This window comes from Chamaea fasciata, unplaced genomic scaffold (genome assembly GCF_029207755.1).
Source record: "Chamaea fasciata isolate MVZ Bird 193981 ecotype frontalis unplaced genomic scaffold, bChaFas1.0.hap1 SCAF_1, whole genome shotgun sequence".
In the NCBI taxonomy this organism is placed as follows: Eukaryota; Metazoa; Chordata; class Aves; order Passeriformes; family Sylviidae; genus Chamaea; species Chamaea fasciata.
Genome location: NW_027094086.1, coordinates 124,487,907 through 124,513,492, shown reverse-complemented (window position 1 = coordinate 124,513,492; position 25,586 = coordinate 124,487,907). Strand labels below are relative to the sequence as shown.

The 25,586-nt window shown below is 39.0% G+C and overlaps 1 protein-coding gene across 2 annotated transcripts in view; it reads right to left on the bottom strand.

Moving 5' to 3' along the window:
• Positions 1-24,861, bottom strand: part of AGMO (alkylglycerol monooxygenase) — a 188,904-nt gene extending 164,043 nt beyond the window's left edge. For both annotated transcript variants that reach the window (XM_066196473.1, XM_066196480.1), the window contains exons 1-3: positions 24,733-24,861; positions 18,068-18,198; positions 4,718-4,869 (exon numbers count right to left, since the gene is read on the bottom strand). In XM_066196473.1, coding sequence (XP_066052570.1) covers positions 4,718-4,869; positions 18,068-18,198; positions 24,733-24,861 — 412 coding nt within the window. The remainder of the gene's footprint in view (positions 1-4,717; positions 4,870-18,067; positions 18,199-24,732) is intronic.
• Positions 24,862-25,586: the final 725 nt, after the last annotated feature.

Here is a 25,586-nt window from a genome sequence, read left to right as displayed (position 1 = left end):
TGAATCCCATAAATCCAAACCCCTTTAAATAAAAAAAAAAAAAAAATTCAATGTAGCATCAATTGCTAATATAAGTCTACACAAAAAGTACATGCTAATATCCTGAGTTCAGACAAGCACATTATAGAATGCAGACGAAAGGGGCACTTCAAAGGCAGGAATGGGTCAGATAAATAAAGATAGTACAATCACAGGATTTCAATACACCCTCCAAAAACTATCAGCAAACATAGATGGTGAAGAGACTTTGAGCCTTTGAGCTGTGTTTTCCTTGAACAAAGTTAAACTCATCTCCTTATGCAACAACAAATACAGTATTGCACTGGTGTCCAGTAACACCATTAGGATTATTATTACTATACAATACATACATAATTACCAGAAAGAACAGGATCGGGCTTTACTGTTGCACATTCCAGTTACTTTAATGGCATCAATCTTGAGACACTGCCTGTGCCAATTTATCCACTCTGGCTCCTTATAAAACAAAGAATTACCTGCCTGTGCATTACTGACTCAGAAAATTATGTGCTCTCTCTCAAGTCTCCACTTAATCCCATAGATTCCCAGCTAGAACATCTGGCTTATGTCCTTCTCCATGGCTAAGTTGATGCCTATGACTACCGAGTTGAATTGTTAAGAAAGAAATGCAACACAAACTTGTTTTTTAACATAGTTTATTTATTTCAGTGACCTTATGCACGCAGTCTCCATGCATGATATTTTTTTCAGGACTGAGTGGGTTGTGAACTGCAGCATGGTGCAGGAAAGAGCAGCCAAAAACTTCTGAACTCAGTTATGCTGCTGAAGGAACTGTAACAAAAGACGCTCACTGGGAGAAGAGGTAGAAGCAACGTAAGTCATGGCTAAGAGAAACATCCTTTTAAAAGAAGTTCTTTAAAACAGGAGTTGAAAAGTTCACAAAACTTCCAATTATTTGTAGTCTTAGAAGAAAAAAATTTCTCAACATCTTCAGCTGAGACATTTTGCCACAGTCTGAGGTATGGTCTTTTGACAGACAGTGCCGATGTTAGTTTTCAGGGTTTCTTTCTTTGTCCTCTGACCCTTCAGAAGCTGGCCTTGGCCAAAAGGTCAGTCCTGTGGGGTGGAAGAATCTGAGAAGCTTGTAGTCTATTGTTCTACAACATACCTGGTGTAGAAGGCTCATTTCTCACCCACTATAAATAAATTCAGAATTATTAAGAGACACACCATTAACTCAAAATTTTATGTAGCAGCTGGGGAATCTGCTGAGGATATACTCATCAGTTGAGGTCAATTTTATGACCTCAGATGTAACTCAAACCATCAGCTCATACTGGCTCGGCCTTTGGCTGACAGGGACCATGTCACGTATCCCGCAGGGCGGCTGGAAGCCACCAGCGGACAATGGGGTGAGCGGCTGACACCGGCCACCGGGGCCCAGGCAGAACAATGCAGCTGCTGCGGAGGTTGGCCCTGCTGAAGGAAACTCATTTCTCCCAGGTTGTCGGAGGGGAGGGACGCTGAAGCAATGGAAATTCCCCAGCAGTAAAGGGGAACAAAAGAAGAGGTGTTGGAAGCTGCTGTTAAGAAGAGACAGCTTCTTCCAGGGCCTGACAGAGGAGAAGAGATTTCCCCAGCTGACAGAAACACATTCCGTTCTGCATGATGCGATCCCCGGGGAAATGTAGAGTAAAAACTACTCCCTTACCGAGGACCAGAGCTTTAGAGCTCCCCAGTATTCCCCACCGGAGCACTGCATGGAGCACACAGCTGTTGCCAAGGGACCTGCTCAGGCCAGGGGTGCCCTGGGCCTGGCACAGCCCTCCACACCAGAGCTGGGCACAGGTGGACACCCGCAGCCAGGACCTGGGCTCTGCACCTGCACCTGTGTTTTGGCATGGACCTGGAATTCTCTAGATTTCCCCCCGTGATTAAAAGGTGTGGCTGCTGAAGAAATCAGTTTACAGAGCCTCCAAATTCCTTACTGCCATTGTTATTTGTCTGCAACAGGAGTATCCGTGAGGCCAGGGTGCAGGGAGGGTGTGCTGGGGCTCAGCGCTGCTCTGGGACCACCAAATCCCCCCTACTAGTAGGACTAACTCTACAAGGTCTCTGCACCTGGAGAGGAAACTTCAGGAGTAATCCATACATGCTAGATTAAAATACCTGGTAAAAAACATTCAAATCCACACATATCCTTCCCTGAAAAAGAATATTCAAAATAAAACCTGTGATTTTACAGCATACTCTAATAGTACAGACATAACGGGTGTTTTTACTGAAACAAAGGGAAAAGTTACATTTATAAATGATTTTAATTTCTAAATTATATAAATTTAAATAAATTATATTTATTTAATTTTATAAATTTATTAAAATACCATGAGAAAGAGCAGTGTCTAAGTAGACCCTTTGACTGCCATGGCTTTTGGATCAGACCCAGAAGAATGCTGGAATAAGTGGTGAAGCATTTTATTTTCTAACCTTTCAGTGGCTACTACAAACAATGGAAAATACAAGTACATACTTAGAATAACTCCATCCTTTGCAAAATGAGATCACACCTAAAAATACTTCCTTTTGTTGCTGTACAACTTCAGTTTAGGATAATAGCTATTACATGTATAGTGAAGAGGAAAAAAAATCTCCTCAATGCTGGAAAAAAATTTTATATTGCAAAGTAGGGTTTCTCCTACAGAAGAAACTTTAAAATCTGAAGTGATTCAAGACAATTTATAAAACAAGAGAATGAAAAATCTAGCTATTCATGGACAACATGAAATAAGGCAGCAAAAATGCCAGGGGATTGAGTTACCAAATTATTGCTTGCAGGCAGGAAAAGTTACATTATGATGATGATAATTCTTAGTATCAAAATTATATCAAGTTCTAAGAAACAACTGAAAAATGTATCTGAATTTTAGTTTTTCAGTTTGAAACAATTAGGGCTAGCCCACACAGCCTGAACTTCCTGGGATAAACATGTGGTCTTAATTTTTAACTTTGCTGTAGGATCCAAGCCTGAATCACCAGGCCCTGTCACTTTCTAGCACAAAGGTGTGTTTTGTCTGCTTGTACAAGCGACATCTCCAGTGCCCTTTCTTCTCTATTTGCAAAGATATTTTTCATGACTTTTTAAAATCATCTCCTTGAATTTCTTCAGCAACTTCCAGTGCAGCTTTCGCAGCTGTGTTGCCGTGCTGCAGATTTCATCACTGTTTGACCAGAGAAGTGTGTCTGTTAAACTAAAATCTCCAGTTAGAGTGATTTTCTACAATGTTTCATCAGTTCCCTGCTAAGTAGCACAGATCTAAGAATGAACAATATTTCTATAACCTGAAAGAGCAGATTAACATTTATTGAATAGCTCAGCACTGACCTTCTTAAGAGAAGAGCTGCATTTTCTTATAGTTTCTTAACTCCATTACATATAGAAATGTATTTTAGTTCTAAAACACGTATTGACATTAATTCCAAAGTATTCCATCAAAAACAAAAACAGAGAAGAGTAAATGCCAAGTTGTTGCAGGAACACAAATATATCCATTGCTTTAGAGAGTGCAGATGGCCCTGCTCCCTTCTCTGCCAGTGGGAATTTCACCACTGACTCCAGAGAAAGCATAGCCAAGCTAGTGATTTTCTAACACTTGAAGGCAATTATTTTTATTTTAAAACACAGGAATAGCCTCTTGCTCTGGTGCAGTTCTCTGCCTGAGGCTGTAGCCCTGCCAGCACTGTTAATGTCATTGTTTGTGAAGCGTATTCCCAGTCTCTGTACACCCACGCAGGGCTCCCAGCTCCCGGCCGTGATGTCCCCCTCGACACATTGTTCCAGCTCCCTCTGCTTCCTCACCTCCCGCCCCGTCCCCCCACCATTGTTATCCCTTGACACCCACCCTGCATTGTTCTCACACCCGCCTGCCATCCCCACCTGGGAGGGATCCTTCCTCTCTCCCACTCCTCGTAGCAACTTAGGCTCCTTTCTTACCTACTTCCATATATTCCACTGATCTACTGGCGGCAGAGCATTTTCCCTTTCTGAAAGCACATTACACACAGCAGCATTACTACATCCCACAGCTTCTGCCACCTGTGGGCACTGGGCTTTGAGAAGCCCAGTCTAAAGCCTCTTAAGGAACAAAATGATTTTTATTTCATTACTACAGACCCAGAACTAGGATTGATAGAAAGTGTTATTGCATTTTCAGATAGGGTATAAAAGGTCAGAGCTGATATTTGTTTTCACTAGAGAACTGAAATATGTAATGAGACAGATATATATGTACAGAAATGGCTCACATGATTTACACAGGCTCTATTATTTTGGTCACCTTGCTCTTTACTGCTCTCTAGTTTGTACATCCACCAGATTTTTTGAAATAATTATCTGTACTTTGCTGTATTTTTCATACAGGTATATAGGGATATTGAACCCAAATTTTTATGTACTTAGCATTTATTCCCTTATTTTTTCTTAGGATAATTCACTTTCTCTGTTGAACTGCTTTCAAACTGATACTCCTTCCTTTCACAAAATCATATTAATGTATTGAATATGATGTATTAACTGTTTCCCAAGCTTAAAGTTTGCCTTTGCTAACCCTTGGGAAGAAGAGCAGCTATATGTGCTTAGAGTAAATTAAGTATACAAACAAAAATGAATACCTCGTTTTATTAATAGATAACTAATGTATTTTGTATGTTCAAATACGAAAAACTTGTTAAGCCTTACCATGGCTCATGCGATGAAAGCAGTAGTATGCAAAGTCCACTCCCAGAAGCGTCAAATACCACGTCCTTGGAGAGTCCCAGGGCAGTTCAAAGAGTCTGTAGTTATTCCATACGTATATGTAACTAATTAACTCAATACTTCTGAATAAAACACTGAAATAGAGATCCAGAAATTTTTTATCAGTAATTCTGTCAGTTTTAATTTCAGAACCTTTCATATATTTGCAATTTACCAGCTGGAAGTCTTCATACAACACATAAAACCAGTCTCCAAGTTCTTCAACCCCTGTCAAGCAATACTACTATTAACTTCAGTGGAACCTTTGCTTAGTGTCCACAAGTTTTCTAAAACCAACTGCCACCCACTCACCACCCATGTTGTGGCATTAGGTATGCTCAAAGGCTGAAGGACTTCAGTGCTCTGCAGGCGTTATGGTGTTCCTGTTCTCCCAAAACTGGAAGAAACCCATACTTGCTAACTAGTAAGTCAGAAGTGATTGAAGTGTAGCAGCAATTATGCTGAAACACTAATGTATTACATTAAAATACCTTGACTGCTTCCGTTACAAGAAAGAACATGGAAGGGAACAGGACTTCTGGGAGCAGTGATATGTTTGATCTGCTCAGTGTATCACTTCACTTTAAAAGAGGATAAAGGCAGCAGGAGACAAAGATCAGTGCCTTTGAAAAGAAGGGAAAGGGCAGTTGGTAGAGAGAGATGGCAGGATTCCAAGAAAGGGAAAGAAAAAATCCTGAACTTGCAAAGGCAAGGAAAGCCACCACATAGCAGCTCTTACTGTTGCTGAGTCCCTGGATTACAGGGACAGAGTAGCTATCCCTGGCCTAACTCAGGCTCAGCACTGAGACCAGGAGGAGAAAGAAAGCAGCCCTGGAATGGGCAGGCCAAACCTAGTAGTAACTCTCCATAGCTGCCCAGATTAATACAAATTAGGTTTGCCATGGTCACCCTCCTCTCAACACCCTACCTCCTCATTTCACCAACTGGGGCCCGAGCTACCTCCAAACAAATTACTTTGATTTTGCTGGGTGAGTTTTTGGACGAATCAGGAAACATTTAACCTGGGTATGAATGGTGAGAGGCTGTAGGCACTGTGATGGCCCAGCTGACAATTGGCTTAACTAGCTGCAAAATGGTGCCACAGATGCAGATGGATGTATATTTAAACTGGCAATTTTTTAGAAGAAACTAGTCCACAGCAGGATTTGTAGCAGATTCCTCACATCTTCTCCTGCTACTCTCCTGTGCTGTGTTGCTGAAAACGTAGTGAAACGGTGATGAACTGAATTGCGTCAGCCTCTGAAAAGCAGCAAACAGAAAAAAGAGAAGTGGGGGAAAGATACTTATATAGAAAATTCACAAATATCCTTTTTATTATATATCGGTGAGTGAAATTCACCTCCATTTAGGGCCTAAGAATAACAAATAAGATAATCACACACACACACAAAAATGTAGTTCTCAGATGTTATACTGCTGCTATTTTGTAGGGGGAGGTGGAAGAGTTATCAGCAACACCTTGGTACAAAGTCCTGCAAGACTTTAAAAACCTATAAAATCTATTCATAGTTGAAGAAAGACTCTGCAGGGATACAAATTCAGGGACCTTCCAAATAACACTGTACTTGTAGACACTACTTAAATAGAAGTGGTAACAAACTGCACATACGTGTTACAGCCATGCAAAATCTCAGCCAAAGGACAGACCAACATCTCTCTTTCACTTCAGTCTCATCTAGAACTTCACCTTACTCTGAAATCATCTGAAAGATTCTCTGTGCATCTCTGTCCACATCTGCTCATTCTTGCCTCAGTACCACTTCTCAGAGGTATTTTTTTCAATACCCTCCCTTTTTTACCTATTTTTTTTCAGCTATATTATTTTTGATATAGTTGACAGCATGGCCAGAAAAATACTAGAATCTGCAAAACTAAAAAAGGACACATACTCCTTCCCCTTTAAAGACTTTTTTCACACATCTGGAAAACATCCCTGAAAACAGTCTGGCCATGCCCTGTCCTTTTGGGCAGCTGCACTGAAACAGAAGGGAAGCTCAGCAGACATAGCTGTTTCAGCTTGCAAGCCATCCCCTGTGCTGTAGCTGAATTCCATCTTTTTGCAAAGACATCCATTTAGAGTTTTTATACTCCTGGAATTAGCACCTCTTCCCATAAGTGTTTTGAATAAAGCTAGAAGAAAACACTTTGAGTTTCTGTGGTGCTAGTTTCACTATTAATGAAGAAAAAAACTAATCTGAAAATCCCAACCTCCCAGTAGGAGTCTGCAAGTATAATAGTATCACATCCACCATTTTATCCTGAGGGCTGAAGCACTACAAGTAGTAGTTGCTCAGGAAGAAAAGAACTAATGTTTTTTCCACAGCCAGGTGCACATCTTACCTACTACTCATTCCCAGCTTTCCTATAATCATACAAGTTTTTTTCTCAAATAAAACCAAGATATAACAAACCCCAAGAAATTTCATTTCATTTTAGCAGCTTGACCATGAAGAATTTCTCTTGACTAGTAAGGACAGGTGTATCTACCACTTCAAAAACAACTTGTCTATGCCAGAAGGTGAACCATACACACCTGGAACATGTTTAATTTTCATAAGAGCTGTGTTCTATAAATATTTTTAAAGAAGATTATATGTGTCCAAGCAGATTTTTGCAATTCACCTCATGAGGAATCTGTAGAGTTCAGTATAAATTCTCAGTCTATTTCACAACAGGTCAGAAGGGAGATGATATTATTCAAACACAAAGAAATGGGCATTTCTTAACATCTTTTCAATGACCAGGAAATTTAAAACACCTCTCGCAACACAGGGTATCAGTTATTATTAGGTAGTGTTTTCTTACTTTATTCTTCTGCTTTTATTAACATATAATGCCTTTGCCTACATCCAAAGATATGTGACTTGGAACATTTCCTCCATTTTTGATCAGCTTTCAGTATTTCACCCTTGAGTCCTTTTTTTTTTTTTTTTTTTCCCACAGGCTGAGGCCAAGGTGTAAACCTTCAGCTAACCCTACAACACATTTTTTATTTATGCAATTTGCAGTACATTCTTTCCTTCATGCTTGAATCACAACTCTACAGCACATAACATTAGCTGATTACTGTAATTAATTTAGAGTAATCCATCATATTACTATGCAGTGCTGGAGAAAGAAGCGTTGCTTAAGTATTTTTTTTTTTTAATTTACAGTGTGATAGGAAAGACCAGAGCTTGCATTCAGTTACAGTTCCTAAAGTTCACTTGGAGTTTTAAAGGTCTGTATTCCCCTTTTTTCCCCTCAAGTTCTTTCTTCACTTCTTGAAAACACTAAGAGAACTGAAGAAAATTTTTCTCCTCATTTAAATGTTGTAACCATAAATGTGACGGAAATGGACAGGTAAGGCTTTTGTCATCTAGCCCAATCCTCTGCATAAAGAGTAATAAATCCAAAAACAGACAAACTGTATAGTAAACGTCATTATATACATTACACACGTTTATCTTCTTCGATTTTGAACACTGCTGCTGAAAATTTTCTTATTATGTGCAAAGTGCACTTAGGCAACTGTTATGACCTTAAGTGTTCTTGTCTCCTTGTTTCTAAAGATTGTACATACTTTAATTAATGGCAATAATATTTGTTTTTAATAAACCATTTCCCCCTTCACCTTCCACTGGGTCAGATTATTACTTCCTCTAATTAAAAAAGTCCAAGAAGGAAATTCTGAAGGATGAACTCTCCATGTGAAAATGAAGATCTATTTATACTTATTCTAGACCCCTATGGGATAATGAAGGAGAGAAAAGGTGGAAGAAATTCAATTGGAAAACAAGGCAGCTGCCCATTTCAAAGAATACAATGCCTTGTTTTGCTTCCTCCAGCCATAGAGCCCAAAATCACATCTTTAGGAAACTTCTTCCATGGTGCCCAGGACAGTCACCAAAAATGAAGAGAGTCAGAGACAGAAGCTGTTGTCTCTTTTCCAAGCATGGATAAAGATCTGTGTACCAAAAGTGAATAGTCCAAGGAAACTGCCTCAGCTCTCACCACTATTGCAGTCACCACCTCACATCACACTGGGAACTGACCTGGTGCCCCTGAGCTAAAAACACAACCCTACAGCTGGACCTACAAAAGCTCTGCTCTCAAGGGCTGTAACAGACTTGCATCCTTGGAGGTCAGGCACAGAGGGAAGCATGTTAAGACACCCTGGTCACAAGGTTATATTATCATTAAAAATAGTGAGATATTACTAATACAGTTTCCCTGGGTTAAATAAATTCTGTTTTCCTTGCCTGACTCAAACCATATAAATGTAAAGTTTCAAAATGCTGAACAAAGGCAGTTTCTCAATAATTCGAAATTATTCAGACCATCTATGTAACAGCAGGATACATGAATAATTAAATGCTCTGTAAGGTTTTATTTCAGAATAGAAATCATAAGGATTTCCATTTCCAAGGATACATAGAGCTTTCTTTTCCAGATGAAAAACTGGCTCCAGCCACAATTGTAATAAACATTTTGATAACAAGTCAAGAGAAGAAGGGGGAAGGAGGTAGAGGAGCCTTGAGAAAAGATCCATTTGTAAAACAAAGAAAATCTGCTGCAACTGAAATCCCCTTTTATTTCCTGTACAGGTGCCAGGTCTTGAACAGACACCCAATTTATTACCTTGTCAGCTGACTTATTAGGGTTGACACAAATCGAGCTGAAATATGCCTGACACACTGCAGTCAAGGCTTTTTTCACGCTTTAGCACAAAGCCAAACTTTCCACAAGGTGGAGGGAAAGGGAGAGGGAGCTGTGGGAGTTCTATTCCCTGTTTTCTATCATCAAGATGAATATGATCTCCTCTCCCATTCTTAATATGCAAAACCAGTCATGAAATAACCCAAGGCTAAAAAATAATTCACCAAAATGATACAGCTGGGAAATTATTATCAGGCTCTGGAAAACCCTTGATTACAGGAAATAGCACCTACATTTTGAGAAAATGTTCCCACCAGACACAAAAGCTGAATCAAAGCCTCTCCTCTTCTTCAGTAAGGCTTTCTTCTCCAGCATTTTAGCCTAGACAATACAAACCTCCAGTTTTTCTCAGGACAAAAAAAATATCAAATTCCAAATGAAGTAAAAGGGAGGTGATTCAGGTATTCCTATTAGCTGTACTGTACGCAGTACTGCACAATATTTTGCCTGACAGAGCTGCCCTTTTATTTACCAAACCTACTGCTGTTGCACTTCACTTGTTATCCTCTAATTTATGATGCTAATATTAATTTACAGTAGTGGGTGGAATAAAATGTGAAAGAACAGGTGCTGGAAGAAAAATAGCAACAGTATTACACTTTTTTTATTATCAAGTTCTAGTCTTGCTACACAATTCAAGGCACTTGTTTATCTTTGCTCATAAATAAGTAAATTTTAATTGTATCAGTTAAAAATACAACAGAGATATTTTCACGAGAAGTTCCACTGCCTTCAGTGATCCACAGTAGTAACTCCTAATGCCCTAAGTTTATGCAAGGTCTTCAGACACTTTTAATTACATGGTATCTTTAAAAGAGTAAAAAGCCTAGTTTAAAACCTTCAGTATGACTGAGCTTCTGGCATTGTAGCTTACTCCTCTTCTTTTATGAGAATGGAAGTTGTCTTTCGTTATACCTATTTACACCTGCCCAGAACTGGGGACAGCAAATTCTATTCCAGTATCTTCCAGATACACCAGACTGGAATATTCTACAGTGTCATCTCTTACAATGCTCCTGATTTCTCAATATTTGTACAAATACCACAACATGAGTTTCATAAAAATGCTTGAGTAGGACCTTTTACCGCTGAGGGTCTGATTTTGATCTGTCCTACTTGGTTGTTCCACTGATATGAGCAAATCTGCATTATAATTTGTTAGGTTGGGAACAAGCCTATAATATTCTCAAAGGTCACATATAAACAAGTAATGAGAAAAGGGTATTCTATTCAACTCAGATTGTTCTAGATAGATTCAGAAAAACCAAAGGAAGTAGTAAGAGTTCCTATGGTCTAAAAAAATACAGTGAAACAGCTTCAGTGAAACATCATAGCACATCAAATGATGAAATAAGGAAAAATATTTACATGAGAATTTAGGTTGAACTCCTTTGGTCATTCTTCTGAATGTTGTAAAAGATAGTTTGTTTTTGTCCATGATACACAGTGGTGAAAGTCTATTCTTTTCAGATCTGTAACACTGGTTTACAGAATCATTAAGAGACATTTTTTCCCAATTTTCCTAGCTTCTTAAGTGTTGACCCGAGAAATTAGATTGGCCAGCTCTAAAAATGCTACCCCTGTGCTCCATCTAGTGGAGTGCTGATTTAAGATTCATTGTTTAGCAGAGATGTCCTTCAGTCAGAAGGGTACTCTCCACAGAAGCATTTTCTTAGAGTTGGTTTTTTTTAATGCGTGAAAAATGACACAATTTAGCTTAAAGAAAATAAAAAACACATGGAATAAGAAATCTGCACAGCATTTAATGGATTTGAGAAATCAGTATTATTTTGTGAGCAACAGAGACTACTGAACTTAATACCACATTCGATAAGGGCAAATTCAGTTTACAGTATGTACTTTTCAGAAGAACACAAGTATATTTGAAAATGTACCCTGACAACTTCTCTTTGCTTCTAAAAATATGGCAGGTGTAAAGCTGGGCTCTGACACTAAGAATGGGCAATCACCAAGCCACTTACTGGCCCCACCATGCAGAAAAAGACCATGATACAATACTAAGGATGTAGAAAAAATATGGATTCTCTGTAAGGTGTTACAACCTGAAAGAGTAACTGGATCCCTAACAGGTTTGTGTAAAATACAGCAATCTGTAGAACATTACAGTAGACAGCAACTACCAGTTGTTTCAATCAATTAGTTTGAGAATATCCAAGCTCTCCCAAATCCTTCCTTGTAATGCAAGGTAGCCGGTATGTCATTTCATTAGAAACTCCAGAGATTCAAATTCTGGCTCAGATGTTTCCTTAGTCATCACTAAGAAGTAGCACTGTCTCAGTGTTATTCCTGTGTTCTGCCAGCAGCCATGCCCACATGCGCTCTCCAGCCTGCTTCAAACAAATGGAACCAGAGTACCAAAATTCTACAGCTGAAACCTCTGAAGATAAGGCTGCTGATATGCCTGGAAAGGGTTCAGATGGTAAAAGGGGATTATGGAGGTAGTGATGAGCATGAGAGAGCAGGCAGGAAGCACTAGCATCTTTACTGGGCACAGCTGTATTTGGACTTACTGGAGGACAAGGCAAGATTTACACCAAAATTACAAAATTTTGTTGAAGTGATACAGGAAGAACATAATCACACAGGAGTAACGAATTTACTAACTTAGTCCCAGTTGGTTCATCAACTCAAACCAGATTAAAAAAAACCCAAACAAACAAACAAAAAAACCCAAAAAACCAAGAAACTAATTAGATTAAACAAAAAACATTCCATTAAGACAGTTACTGTCATGAGTTTAATTGAATTGATTTTGAAAATTCCCCTTCCAGAGTCAGACTTGCCTGCTGAAAATCCTATCAGATCTTGCTGCACAGCACTACCTCCTTACTGAAATTGTTTATCTTACTCTGCCTGCTTTACCTACAGAAGATTAGTGAGTTAATTCAAAACCTGTCCCTTTGACAGAGCCGTGAGGGCTGTGACCTTTGGCAAAATGTGGGAACCATCAACAGTGTGAAGATCAGAGAGTGAAGCCAGGAGGGTGCTCTTGTGAAATACGTAACTACCTAGTGCTACTTGAAGAGTGGGAGGAAAAGGTAGTTGAGTAGATTCTGTCTCTTCAGGTGTGTTTTTTATTAAAAGTTTTATTTTTTTTGGACATATCTATTGACAGCGCCTTAAACTGCCAAAACTAGCTGCTGCAGGTATGATCATGACTGCAGGTTCTGTAGAGACTGAACTTAAAGCCTGACAGCTCTTGGCTGCCCCTTTTCCACTCCCAGACAATTTGCTTGTCTCTCTGCCTAAAGCAAATACCTTTTTCCTCACAGACTGAATTAAAATAACTCCACTTGGGATCAGATGAGCACCTGAACCAACACAAGAGAGGACTACGTAAGTGAGTACAAGAGAGACAGAAGTGCAGTAGCCAGAAGCTCAGCTGGTTTAAGGGCATGGCATGGCACAGCAGCTCCACTTCCCATTTAACCAGGTTAAGTGATTACCTTTCCAGTTTGGCCCCATCTGCTCATCACTGCCCTAAGTGTGGTGGTTACCAGCCCTCAGACCTGCCACCATAATTGCATGCATAGCTGCTCCCTGACCTGGCTCTGTCAAAATGAATGCAGCTGAGCTTAAACACCTCTTTTATAGTTCTTGGGGGGCTTTTGTTTCTGCTTTTAGCAAGATCACTTTGTCAGGACCAGGTTAGGGAGCAATAAAATGTGCAGTTATGTTGGCAGATCTGAGGGGGCAGCTGGACCAGAAGCAACACATCTGACCATGCTCTAAACAAACATCTGTCCAAAGTCTTAGTCAAACAGATGTGGAGAAAAAATGTACCTAATAAGTCTAGAAGTGAAAATGTAATTTACGAGAAACGGCATGTATCAAATTTTCTTCTAAGAAATGCAACCAGTAATTTATAAGATTATAATTTTCCATAGTCATGTATGATGTATCTAATAGATACTTCAGGAAACCAGCACACACTTCAAATGGTTAAATCCATGCAGGCAATTTTTTTTCTGTTCTGTCAAGACACTCCTAGCTCTACCAGGTTGCACAACTTGAAGTGAGTGTATTCTGAGCAGCTCTGCATTTTGTTACTCTTAAAAACTGAAAACCTTTGGTTTCAGATTGCAATTTTATACATGTTACAGAGGAGACAACTCAGTAATGCTACAAAAGCATTGAGTGTTTTTGTCCTGTAACCCTGGCTGCTCTTTTCCAATCCCATTTCTTGTTCTAGCACAAGACTGTGCACAGACATAAGAGCTGATGTAAATTAATGTGATGGGGAGGTGAGGACCTGCTTCCCAAGCCACTTCACCACAGGGCAACATAAACGCTGACGCTGGCCAAAGAGGGGTGAAGGTACAGAGGGAAGAACAAGCAACCAGAAGTATCAGTCAATCAAAGGTGCTTCATTTGGGAGCACTGCTGATCTGAAATGTACGTGAAACTGCCTCTTCAATCCAGCTTTTGAAAAAAGATTATTTAAAATCCAGATGATGTACAAAATTGAATACACTGGTCTACAGCAGAAACGGGATTTGTACTCCTTTGATTTAATTATTACTAAAGTGTAGATATCTTAACATACTTAATATCATGAATTAAACAAAAAGCATTTACTCATTCCATTCTCATGTTCAACAATTCAGAGAATTCCAACTTCCTCTGACTGAAAACATCAAGGCAAATAATGTATACAGACTGTAATATACTCTTTAAAAATGGAGAAGTTCATTGCAGACTTGACTGACCAAACTGTCAGACATTATATCCATATATACTCATACACTGTATGACTGTGTTGCAGAGCAGAACACTAAAAATTGGCAATTGAGCATGACCATAAAGAACAAACACTTTCCCAACAAGTTTGAAAACATACCTACCTCAGTTATCCCCCAAACACTTTTTGATTTATGTTCTGCTGCTTTAAAAGAAGAAATGGGTCAATATGAAATAATGCACATACTTGTAAAATGGATATTCATACCCAAGATAAACTTTCTCTTAGGAGAGTATTTTCAAAACAGCATTTAAAGTCTCTTGGCAATGGTTAGCTAGAAAAGTTATTTATTTATTTATTTAGAATAAAAGTTCTCAGAATTTTTTAACCAATATTTAGGATGCTGGGAGCAAACTTAGTAATACAAGTTTCTCCCTTTCTCCCAAATTAATTTCCATTCCATACAAAATTTATTATTTACACATGCAGAGGAATGCATAGTATGCATTAATGCAGAGAAAATTATATTTAAGAAATGTATGGGTGACTTTACAAGAGATAATATGTATGCACAAACCATTCAATTTATTGTATGCTGTTGAGTCTAATAAACCTGAAAACAAAAACATTGCCATGTGTGATTAAACTTTTCCTCTTGCACTTATATTTTTAACATTTGGCATACAAGTATCAACAATTTATGATTTGCACTTTCTCAACAGAAAGCTGAAGTATGAAACCTTAACAAATACTGTTTGCCCTCAAGACACACAATAGTTCTATTATACAGACTGTGAAATGGAAAAAATACTTAGAGGCTGAATATGGTTAGTGACTCCTAATTTTTTCATTAAATGTAAAGACCTCTTTGCAATGACACATTTGAAGCTTCATTTTAACTAATAGACTGAAGCCACCATTTTAGACCCAACCACAGATTTTTTTAAGGAAGTGGCAAACCATTGCTGCTAGTTGAGAAAATGAAAATTAGTCCCTGGGAGAGGATACAATCAATGGTGTGTTAATCTAACCTTCAGCTGTTAATGATTTGCACTACTATTTCCCCTGATGCTGTGGGTTCTGCTGAAATATTGTTTTAGCAGTTTCTGTCAACTTTCCCTACCTTTTTTCTTCCTGAAAGGGAAAGACTGAAGTGAAAATCTTAGCAACAGATTTTTGTCTGTGCTATTCCCCCCCCCCCGCCCCTTTTTTTTTTTCTCTGACCCAGTTCTTTCACACCATGAAAGCACAAGACAGAAGGGTAAAGTGTTCTGTTTTTTTCAGTTAGAGCCTTTTTAGCCAGTCTATTATTCACAACTCTTCTCACTTATAAAAGAGGTTTTACACTAAGCAGTCACCATTAGAATTGCAATATTAACATGAGATTAAATAATTTAGGAAGTCTGCATTTTGCCAGCTTCTTTCACATTCAGCCAAAAAGCTGAAAGTGCAGCAGGACTCTTCTTTGGAAAGAACTACTGAGGAGGGTCTGGTACTTCCAGTCACGAGAGCTGCACAAGCAACCTGGAAGAGACTTCTTGTGCTGGGGTAACAATAAATAGGTGTACTGATCTTGGAGATTTGCCTGACTCTGCAAACTTCTGAGTCCTTAAGGATCATTCAGTTCACTCAGTTGAAACAATCTTGCAAAAGAAAACTGCACAGCCCGCAAGCCAAATTCTGCAGCAGAGGACTCAGGGCCAAAATAATAAAAGTACTCAGCACCTTGCAAAGCTGCATTCCACACACACAGCACTAGTTTTCTTAGCAAGCATTTCTTCCAGGAATGAGTGTATCTCAAGTGTTTCAGTATTCTTAAAATAAAGCCAAAACGACTTGCAAAACCATTCAAACTTATTTTAAATGTATTTCAGGCCCTTTGTTTAACTTAATCAGTCCTGAATATTTCAGATGAATAAAGGTAAATACTCAGCTGGGTAAGCCAGTCAAGTTTAAAAGATTTGGGTTAAGTTGAAGAAGTGACATTTGATCTATTTCAATATTAGCTTTGTGTAACCCAGTAACCCATTATCAAGGTTGTGTGTTGCTGCACACAAATCTCACCTGTTGAAAAATATTTAATTAATTTATAAATTAATTTATAAAACATATTGAAAAGTTGAATTTTGCTCCTCCAAGATCATGCTCACAAGTCGTTAAAAATGGTTTGAATATAGGTAGAACAGTAGCTGTAAAAATAATTTCATGAAATTCTCAAATAACTTAGACATAACTTTGTTTGAAGACATAACTTTAGGGTTGAGTATTTCTCATATCACATTTTCAGATATTTTAAGAGTTTTAGAACGTGTCTTGAGGTTTCATCAGGGATATTTACTACTGATAATTAACATAATCTATCAGAAATTGTCTTTGTACCTAATGGACCTTGTCAAAGATTGTATTGATTAGAAAGCTTTAAAAAATCAACCAAATGGCAAATGATCAACAGATTACAAAGACAGTGATTTACACATATCAGAAAATTAGTTCTACTAGCCAGAAGGGATAATTTTTTGTTGTTGTTGCTATGTTCTTTTAATGTATTTGATCAAGAATCTGGATTGAAAGAAAAGATTTCTAGTAAAATTTGCAGTGACATAAACCAGGAATCTCTAGGTAACAAAGACAACTTTTTATGGATCCAGACTACTTCAGGAGGACCAAATGTACAATCCATTTATTTTTATGTGGCCAAATATAAGAACATATTGCCTATGTATGAGGAATGTAAGCCACAGAATCCAAAAAAGTATTCAGGGATGAAAGACAGCTCAAAGGATCTGGGATATATAAAGGGAGGAACAACAAGTAGAAATAGAGAACAAATGACCTCATTATTTGGCACTGATGTAGTAATTTCTGAAATGTGGAGTGCACTTGAGACATCAACACTAAGAAGGCTGAAAAACTGCAGAGGATTCTGAAAAAGAACTGGGGGAATAATTGAAAGACTTGCAAATACACCATACAGTCAAACTCAAATAATAAAAACTTTTCCTCTTAAAATGAAGAGATTATATACAACTTGATGGTCATCTGCAAATTCATACATGGGGAATAGAAATGTAATCCCATTTGTAAAGAAAAGATGCAATAAAATCTATCATCTGGATGCTCGTATCATGCAAAGGCATATCTAAAACATATATTACTTGCAAGTAACTAAAGCTTCTGGAAAACACTCAGAGGAATTTATATAAAGAATTGGCTGGATTTTCTCACTGGGATTCACAGTGGCTATTTCTTTAAAATACAACTCTGCTCACCAAACTAATTCAGGTAAATCTTACGGCATTTACATTGGAAAGTGAATTATATTATCATGTCAAAAAAAATTCTTTCAGGAATTAAAATCCATTGAAGTCAAACATAAGATTATGACTGTGTTCAAAGCACTTTGGATCACATGCATATTCACAATTCTCTTGATCTGGTTATATGCACTCGGTTTTATTTTAAAAGTTAACAAAAATAATAAACTTGGTTTGTTTGGTTTTATTTTGTTATCTTCTTTCTGTATTTTAATGAAAGAAAACCCAGATTCTAAAATCTAGTCTAACATAAGATATAGTCAAGCCAGGTGAAGTCCCAGAAACAGCAAAAGGTGATAGCAAGGTTCAATACAGATTAATATAATCGATGCTAAATTGGTAATGTGGAGCTGGACAACACCCTGTAAGAATCATATTTAGCCTTACAGAATAGAAAGATTTTAGACATGTCACTAAAATTTAATTGCATAAAGAAAGGTCCAGACACCTTGTTTAATCATTTAGGATTAGCAGCCACAACTTCAACACATAAGTCTATTTTCTTCCTTCTTAGTGATTAAAACCCAAACAATCTGAAGATTTTATTCAAATACTCACTCTGGTAGTCGGGACAGGATACCTAAGGAAAGAGAACTTATGCCATCATTGATCCGACCGGGCAGCTTACGCTTCTGAATCCAGCTGACAGCAAACTCCAACCCAATGAAAGTAATGAAGAATGGAATACTCTAAAAATAGTTTTGGGGAAAAAAAAAAAAAACAGTCACAACAAAATAAAATTAGATACACTTTTCCTGACAGCATTTTATGCAGTGAGATGCTTCTCAGATTGCATGGCACTTTAGTAGCTACTCCTGTAAGAAAGCTCCACGTGGACCTTATAAATATGAACAACCAAGACTGCCATTTAATCCACAACACCAGCATAAATCTGTTGCAGTAACCTCCTCCCACAGTGATTTCTTTTTTATATTCTGCACATAAACGTTATCAGAACAAAATGCGAAAGTCTTTCCAAACTTATATTTCTCATATTCTCATATTTAAGTAAATCAGTGAGAGCACCAATATTTGTGGACTCCTCCAACCACAAAGTAAAACAGAATCTGGTTTGGATTTGATATTGTATGAAGTTTTTTGAGTGTTTTCAGCCACTGAATTTGGCATCCAGCATTATTATCGGAAAGATATAGTAAAGTGAGTTTCTTTCTACTTGGCATTTCTTTTGCCATGCTTTTCAATGCAGACAACAACAGCTCTACTGTTATGTGTATTCATCAATGAGCTCAGTTACTCTGCAGCCCGTTCCAGTTTGAGCCCTACATCATGCTCTCTTCCCAAACCAAGTGACAGTGATACAATGTTCTCCCTTTTCTTTGGGATTGTATTGACTACAAAATAGTTTTCAGCCTTTCTCCAGAAAAGTATAACAATGAGCAAGACTGAAACATTTTTCACTCACAACACTACTTTAGTCTAGGATTCAGTTCTCATTGTCCATCTTCTACCCCAGATCAACAGGCAAGCTGAAAATGCACAGCAACAGCATCCATTAGTGAAAGGTACTGCTGCAACCGGTGGCAGGACTGGTAACATTTTAGTGACAACATCATTTTTAATTATCAAAGACTGTCAGAGCTGTTCTCAATTTTCTATCATCTCAGGCAACAAGAAAAAGTTTTGAGTAACAGTAAGTGGTAGAGCTTTTTTTTTTTTTACTGACACTGGAGTTCTAACAGTCCTTGCACTTCATGTATGGAAGGAATTAGGCAGTGGCAGTGTTTTAGCCATCACCACCAAAATCTGGAAGGCCTGTGGCAAGGAAAATGGGACGGAGTTATCAGACCTCTGTGCGTGAAAATGTTCCTTCAACAGCCTCCCTTGCTCTGTGGAAAACTTTCAGGTGACCTTTGAAACATTTATACAACTGTTTTTTGGTTATATTAGGGCATAAAATTCCCACCATGTTTTGCAGGGAAAAAGAAATTCAAGAGCAGCTCTGCACCACTCTGGGAGGCATCACACTGCCATATTTACCCTGTAAATTTTCTGCTGCTTCTGCTCCCTTTAAATGACCTGCAAACAGCGACAGCTTCACTGCCTGGAACCCTCCAAACTGTGCTGCTGTAGAAGAGAGGCTGCTCCTGCCCATACAACATTTTAACGGAAGCATGTTGTCTCTGCAAATGCCATTGCATTTTGGAGGGTGCCCATTTTTGTTGCCAAGTGACATATGATCTGGGAATTCCTACTAGGCTGGGACACTAAGAGACTAAGATGGATATAGACCAGATTGCTCAGTTGAAGAAGAATTGGATGATTCAAGACACACAAACAGCAAGAGATTTATAGCGTCTAGAAAATGTGAAAGTTCATAAACTTCAGCAGCACAGGGTCAGGTTGCAATAACAGATGAACAGAGATTAATATCAATATGACTCTTTTTAATTTAGGTGCCTAGCTTACTCTGTAACAGAATTTTAGGCATCTAAAAGCCTGTTTGTGATAGTCATCAACTAATGATATAAAACACTAGAAAGCAAGGGAAGACCTGTGCTTAAAGCCTAAACAGCACCCAAGAAAAACAATGTGGTAAATGTTTCAATATTTGGAATAAATAAGAAATAATATAATAATAAAATATATCATAAAGGAGAATAATAGAAGAAAAAGGAAACCTTAAAACCTTCCATTTGAAATCAATGAAACATTCTAGAGAAATATAAATACCCCTTGCTTTTCTCTCTATAGCTGCTTCATTTCTAAGTAGACAAGACTTCTAATGTACTTTTCCTAAATGATCAAACAACAGATTCCTAACTTAGCAAACAAGGGTTGATGAACACAGATGTACACTCCAGCAGAGGAAAGAGAAGTTTAAAAAGAAAAACTACAAAACACTTAATGACAATATTAAGAGGCAGAGTTCTAGCACAGACTACAAGCGGTTTTAAGGTATGGAACAGCAGAAGTTGCACAGCAAATTGAATGGGCTCAGAACAGAGAAAGTGAGGTGCTTTATTCATGAAATAAAAACAGTTAATAGGAAATGTACAATGTCTGGATTGCATGTGATGATTCATTTTACCTAGCAACCTCTGAAACAGTCGAAACACTTGACTTTATATTAATGTACACTATAATAACTTCTGTGTTATTGTCTTCATTAAATATTTTCCTCCCACTGTGAAGCTGTGAAATAGCCAAGCACTTGGCACCACTTTTTGACTCACAAATGGGAAGTGTCATACATAACAAGGAGGATAAAAAAACATTTAGACATCCTTAACCTCCTGCTCATGAAGGAGATTATAAACGGAAAGATTTAGGGCATACCCCTTACTATCTAAGAAATTACTACATCTCTCTCACACACCTACATTAATCTTGGTCCAAAGCAGATCAATGGGATCAACTACATCAAGGCTAGTATATATTATTTATGTGACTATGACAGCTATTGTCATGGAGAATGAAAAGGCATTCCCTGACACAAACAGCCCACAGTGTAAGGATGAGATGCAATGCAACAGAAGAAGAATGCAATAATTCAGAAAAAAAAGGAGACAGTAAGAGAGAAAATAGTCTCAACGAGCCTAACCAGTACTTTTTTTCCCCCCATTTTCTTTTTTTTAATTTAAGTTAAAAGGACAATGAAGACATTTAATGAACCCATTGAGGATGATCATCTCTACAACTCTTTTCAAGGGTTGTCCCTATAAACAAAATGGCACAAAGTTAAGAAATAGCCACTGTTGGCATCACAGGTCAGAGACATAAGACAGACCCTTTTGGTATTTTCTGGTCCATAAATGTTTTACTCTCTCTCTGTTTCCAGGTTTTTTCTCTTCACCCAACAGCAGAAATACCCAGTGGGGACTTACATTAGCTTGTGGTTTACCTGAATAACTGATCCATAACTTGAAAGCCTTACTCTGAGTGCTTCATAAGACGGCTCCGTTTTAAGTAACCTATTCTACAGAATGCAAAGGACCATTTAAAATCAGTTTCCACTTTATACTGTTGCAAAGAATAATATTCTAGGTTGAAATTCAGCATACATTCATAGTTTTATTGCAATTCTTGAAACAGTTTTTGTTTTCTTAAAGTCCCAGATCCTTATTACATAAGAATCCCAACTTTCAAGTAAAACTAAATATGAAGGTTCTGTGCCTCATTATTTAGAAGCAAACCCTAAAATGTGAATTGAGTTTAAATATGAACTTATTCTTTAGGCTCTCAAGAGAGTAAATTAAAAAGGAAAACAGTGATTATTAAAGCTTTCATTCTGGGGTTCTCAGAAAAAGGACTGTCTCTTCTGAAGTCTGACTCATGGAAGCCTTTATTGAGCAAAAGTGATAATTTCAGACCATAGCAAGGTACAAAGTGAATTTATGGTTCATGAAAACCATGTTTGGCAGCAAACAAAATGAATCATTCCACCTGCCTATCTGTAGATTGCGACAGAATTTTTTTAAAAAAGGAAAAAACAACCAAAAAACAACAAATGGAGCATGCAGAGCCTAATCTTACACCTATAGGAAAGAGGATGCTCTTAAAAGGAATGGGTAAGCATCAGTATAAATTTTAAAAATCAGGATGGAGAAAGAAAATTTACATACTTCCCAGAAATAAGGAAAAATCAAGGGATTTGACCTCTACATGACAAAAAGTGTTATAAAAATAAATTATATTATGATTATCCAAGATTCACACCCCTTTTCCCAGAATTCTGGGGATTTGTTGAAAGGGTGACTTTTCCCTGGGCACTGCTGTAGAACTTTGCGACTTGTCACTGGTAGCAGCTGATCAGCTCATGCTTTAAACAGGACTTGAGGTCTTTACTACAGCTCTGCCAACATACAGAGCAACAGTGCAGGGACCACTGCTTCTGAAAATGGAAGCAACATAAGCAGAGACAGAATGTACACTGCACAAGCTAAGCTAACTATATTGCTTTCAGAACCAGAGCTGCTTCACCCTCTGCTGTCATTTCCTACCCAGATGTAACAGCACAGGTGACTCCAGCTCACAGGTGCCACACCTGTGAAGTGCTTATAGTTTGTAAGGCAACCAGCTCAGTTTTGCAGATCGCTAAGCCCATGAATATTTGTGTGAATTCGGAGGTTCTGGCACCTGTCCAGTGTTGGAAAATGCATATCTCCACAGGTGTAGCCATGTTATCTGATGTCCTAGAAATACTTTCATCCATCTGATACCCAAGAGATCACAGATCCAAGATGCAAATTCCACTACAGTGTCTCAGGAAAAAAAAAAAAATCCCACACTATTTAGGAGACACTAATGTAATCAGTCGTTTGTTTGGGGTTTTTTTACACACACATCATCATTATTGTCTTTTAGAGCAAATTATTTGACCTGAGGCCTTCAGTTTTTACCATCTCTACACTAGAATTCTTTTTGTTCTGTGTTGAGTTGAGCTCAGATATCCACTTCTGTATCTGTACCAACTAAAGGAGTCAGCAGCACTCCAAGACCTCCTTGAAAGGCTCATCGAGTCACTATTAAATCTATTGCTGATATATCCAACGGATAGACTGCTCGTGTAATTGTTCCCTAAACAGTCAAGAATAGCAGCTGGAGAGGGATGGTAGATAGCTGGCATCTGCCCATAAACATGGGCAGAAGAGGAGGCATGAACTCTAAGCTCAGACTAAAGCCAAAGAGTTAAAACAGTTATGTCACTAAAATACTTTTATATGCCCATCTAGACAAGCATCAAAAGATCTGTTCTAGCAACAAACGCACTGCCAGGAGGGAAATCTAGCACAGCTAACCTAAAATAGGAATTTAAGCAAAGTATAACTGTAATGGGAAACCCTTTCTTAGTGTTGGGGTTTTTGTGACAAATGTTCCTTTACAAGCTTATCACAACACTGCTCTACAACAGCAGAAGCCTGCAGGCATTTCCAACATTCAAAGTATTAAGAACCCTTTCACAGACTTACAATTGTGTTCCTAGTAAAGAAATTCCAGGTTTAGCTAATGTCTGACATGAATACTCCACATGGGAGAAGAAAGCCCAAGGATGTTAAGGTATTCTGCAGACAAAAAAAGTGTGATATTCCATTGGAAATGTGGGAATTGTAAAAGGGACTGAATAGAGAGAGCTGGAAGGAGAGATCAGCTGACCTGGCAAAACCATGGATCCTCCTTGATCATGATGCTATAGATTAGTTGCAAAACACTTCTGAGGACAGCAGTTCATTGACCAGACACTGCATACACAGGCTGGGCTTGCAGCAGCCTTCTGCTTACCTTATGCAAAAGGGCAACCTTTGCTGATAACATCCCTCAGTGAGGGACTGCTGCATACTACAATTCCCAGAAAGCTGCTGACAGTGCTGCACTGCTCTGCACAGCCCGTGACACCCCCACTGCAGTCTGCCAGCAGCTGCTGCACAGCAGTCCCAGGTACACCTGGCAGAGGAGCCAGTCAGAACTATGAAGACCCCTGTAAAAATGCAGCTCTTTACTGAAGCTGAGCTGAATTTACTTTGACAAGGGCAAAGCAGTGCTTTATGTGCTATCTCTGTGAACAGCTGACATCGATCTGGGTTCAGACGGAGCTGATAATCAAGATACGCGCAGTAGGTAGGACAGAAGGGAGCAAAGGTACCTTCTTGGGAGTGAATAAACTGGCAGGGCGAGAGGAGAGGGAAGGATATGCTGCTGCCTGCTGACAAGGGAGTTCTCACCCCTGACCTCTGTACTCTTGCCTTGGATACTTAGGACACAGCACTGTCCCAACACAAATATTTGTTCTAAATTCTCTTAAACAATCTTTATTTTTTATTTTAATTAGAAACCTTTTATTTTTCTGTCTTTGACTGAGCTTGACTTAAGGGCACAGAGAGACCTGACTTTTGCTTGCTTTAAGAATCATAACAGCCAAACACAGTTTATTTTCTTGTTTCATCAGTTCAGTTTGCTGTCACTGTTCATTTTATCCGCGCTGCTGGATATAACGTTAGCACCAACCCTCAGATATCTGGGGTGCTTCTCTGAAAACTCCAGTTCTCGGTACCAGGAGAAATCATCATCTAAATACACGAAAATAGAGGGCACAGTTACACTGGCAGCTTACAGGCAGAAAGCCCATGAAAGAAACACGGTTTTATCTTGATTTAGGTGCCCTTTCATGGACACGGTTTCTGTGAGGCGCCCGTGGCTTTTGAAAACAGGCGCAGGTGGGCGAAGGGGAGGGAAGCAGCCAGGGTGGGAAAGGAGGGGACTCTCACCTTCTCTACGTAGTCGGGGACCTCCTCCACCGTGCGGAAGGAGCTCTCTCCGGGCGGCAGCGCGTAGAAGAGGGCGCGGAGCTGCTGGCCCGGCGCGGTGTCCCGCGGGCCGCCCGCCTCAGCGCCCATGGCCCGGCCGTGCCGCCACCGGCGTCCTGCGCTCCCCGGGACGGCGCGCACCGCCCGCCCCCGCACCGCCCCGCCTCGGTACCCCATGGGCGCCAGGGCTTAAGGGCTCCCTCCGGGAAAGCTTCCAGTTTCGGCTTCCCCTGCATTGTCCTGTTCTGGGGGTTTGCTTGGGTTTAGCATCTCTTTCCTTGTATGCGTCATCAGTGCCTGGCCCACTTCTGGAAGCAAGCTCCCGCAGCTCCCTTCGCACCCTCAAAATTCTCAGAACCTCAAAAATCTGCAGAGCTCAAGTCACCTTTTCTCAGTTTTAGACAGATTTCCACGCAAAACCAGAAATTATTGCTCAGGTTTGGACTTCCATAAAAATAAAAAGGGTTCTGAGAAACAAACCGAGGTGTTCTTGAGTCCTGTTCAGCTGTATGGGTTCGTCCAGCATTCTTCCCATTCAAAGTTTTTGGTTTTTAATAGGACTTACCATGACTCCATTTTATATAGCTTCAGTTAACATCACTACATTGAAGGTGGCCTCTGGAAGCCATCTATTATGCTTTCAATTATGAAGGAATGAAAATTAGGGGAATAAAAATGGTGAAAAGAGATATATGTTAGATCCTTATGGAGGATTACTTTTAGAAATGCAAGGTAAGGACAGGCTTTGTGCATTCAAGACCTTCAGTCTGAAGCTCAGGAGCATGTCAAATGTTTGTCAATCACACTTGATATTT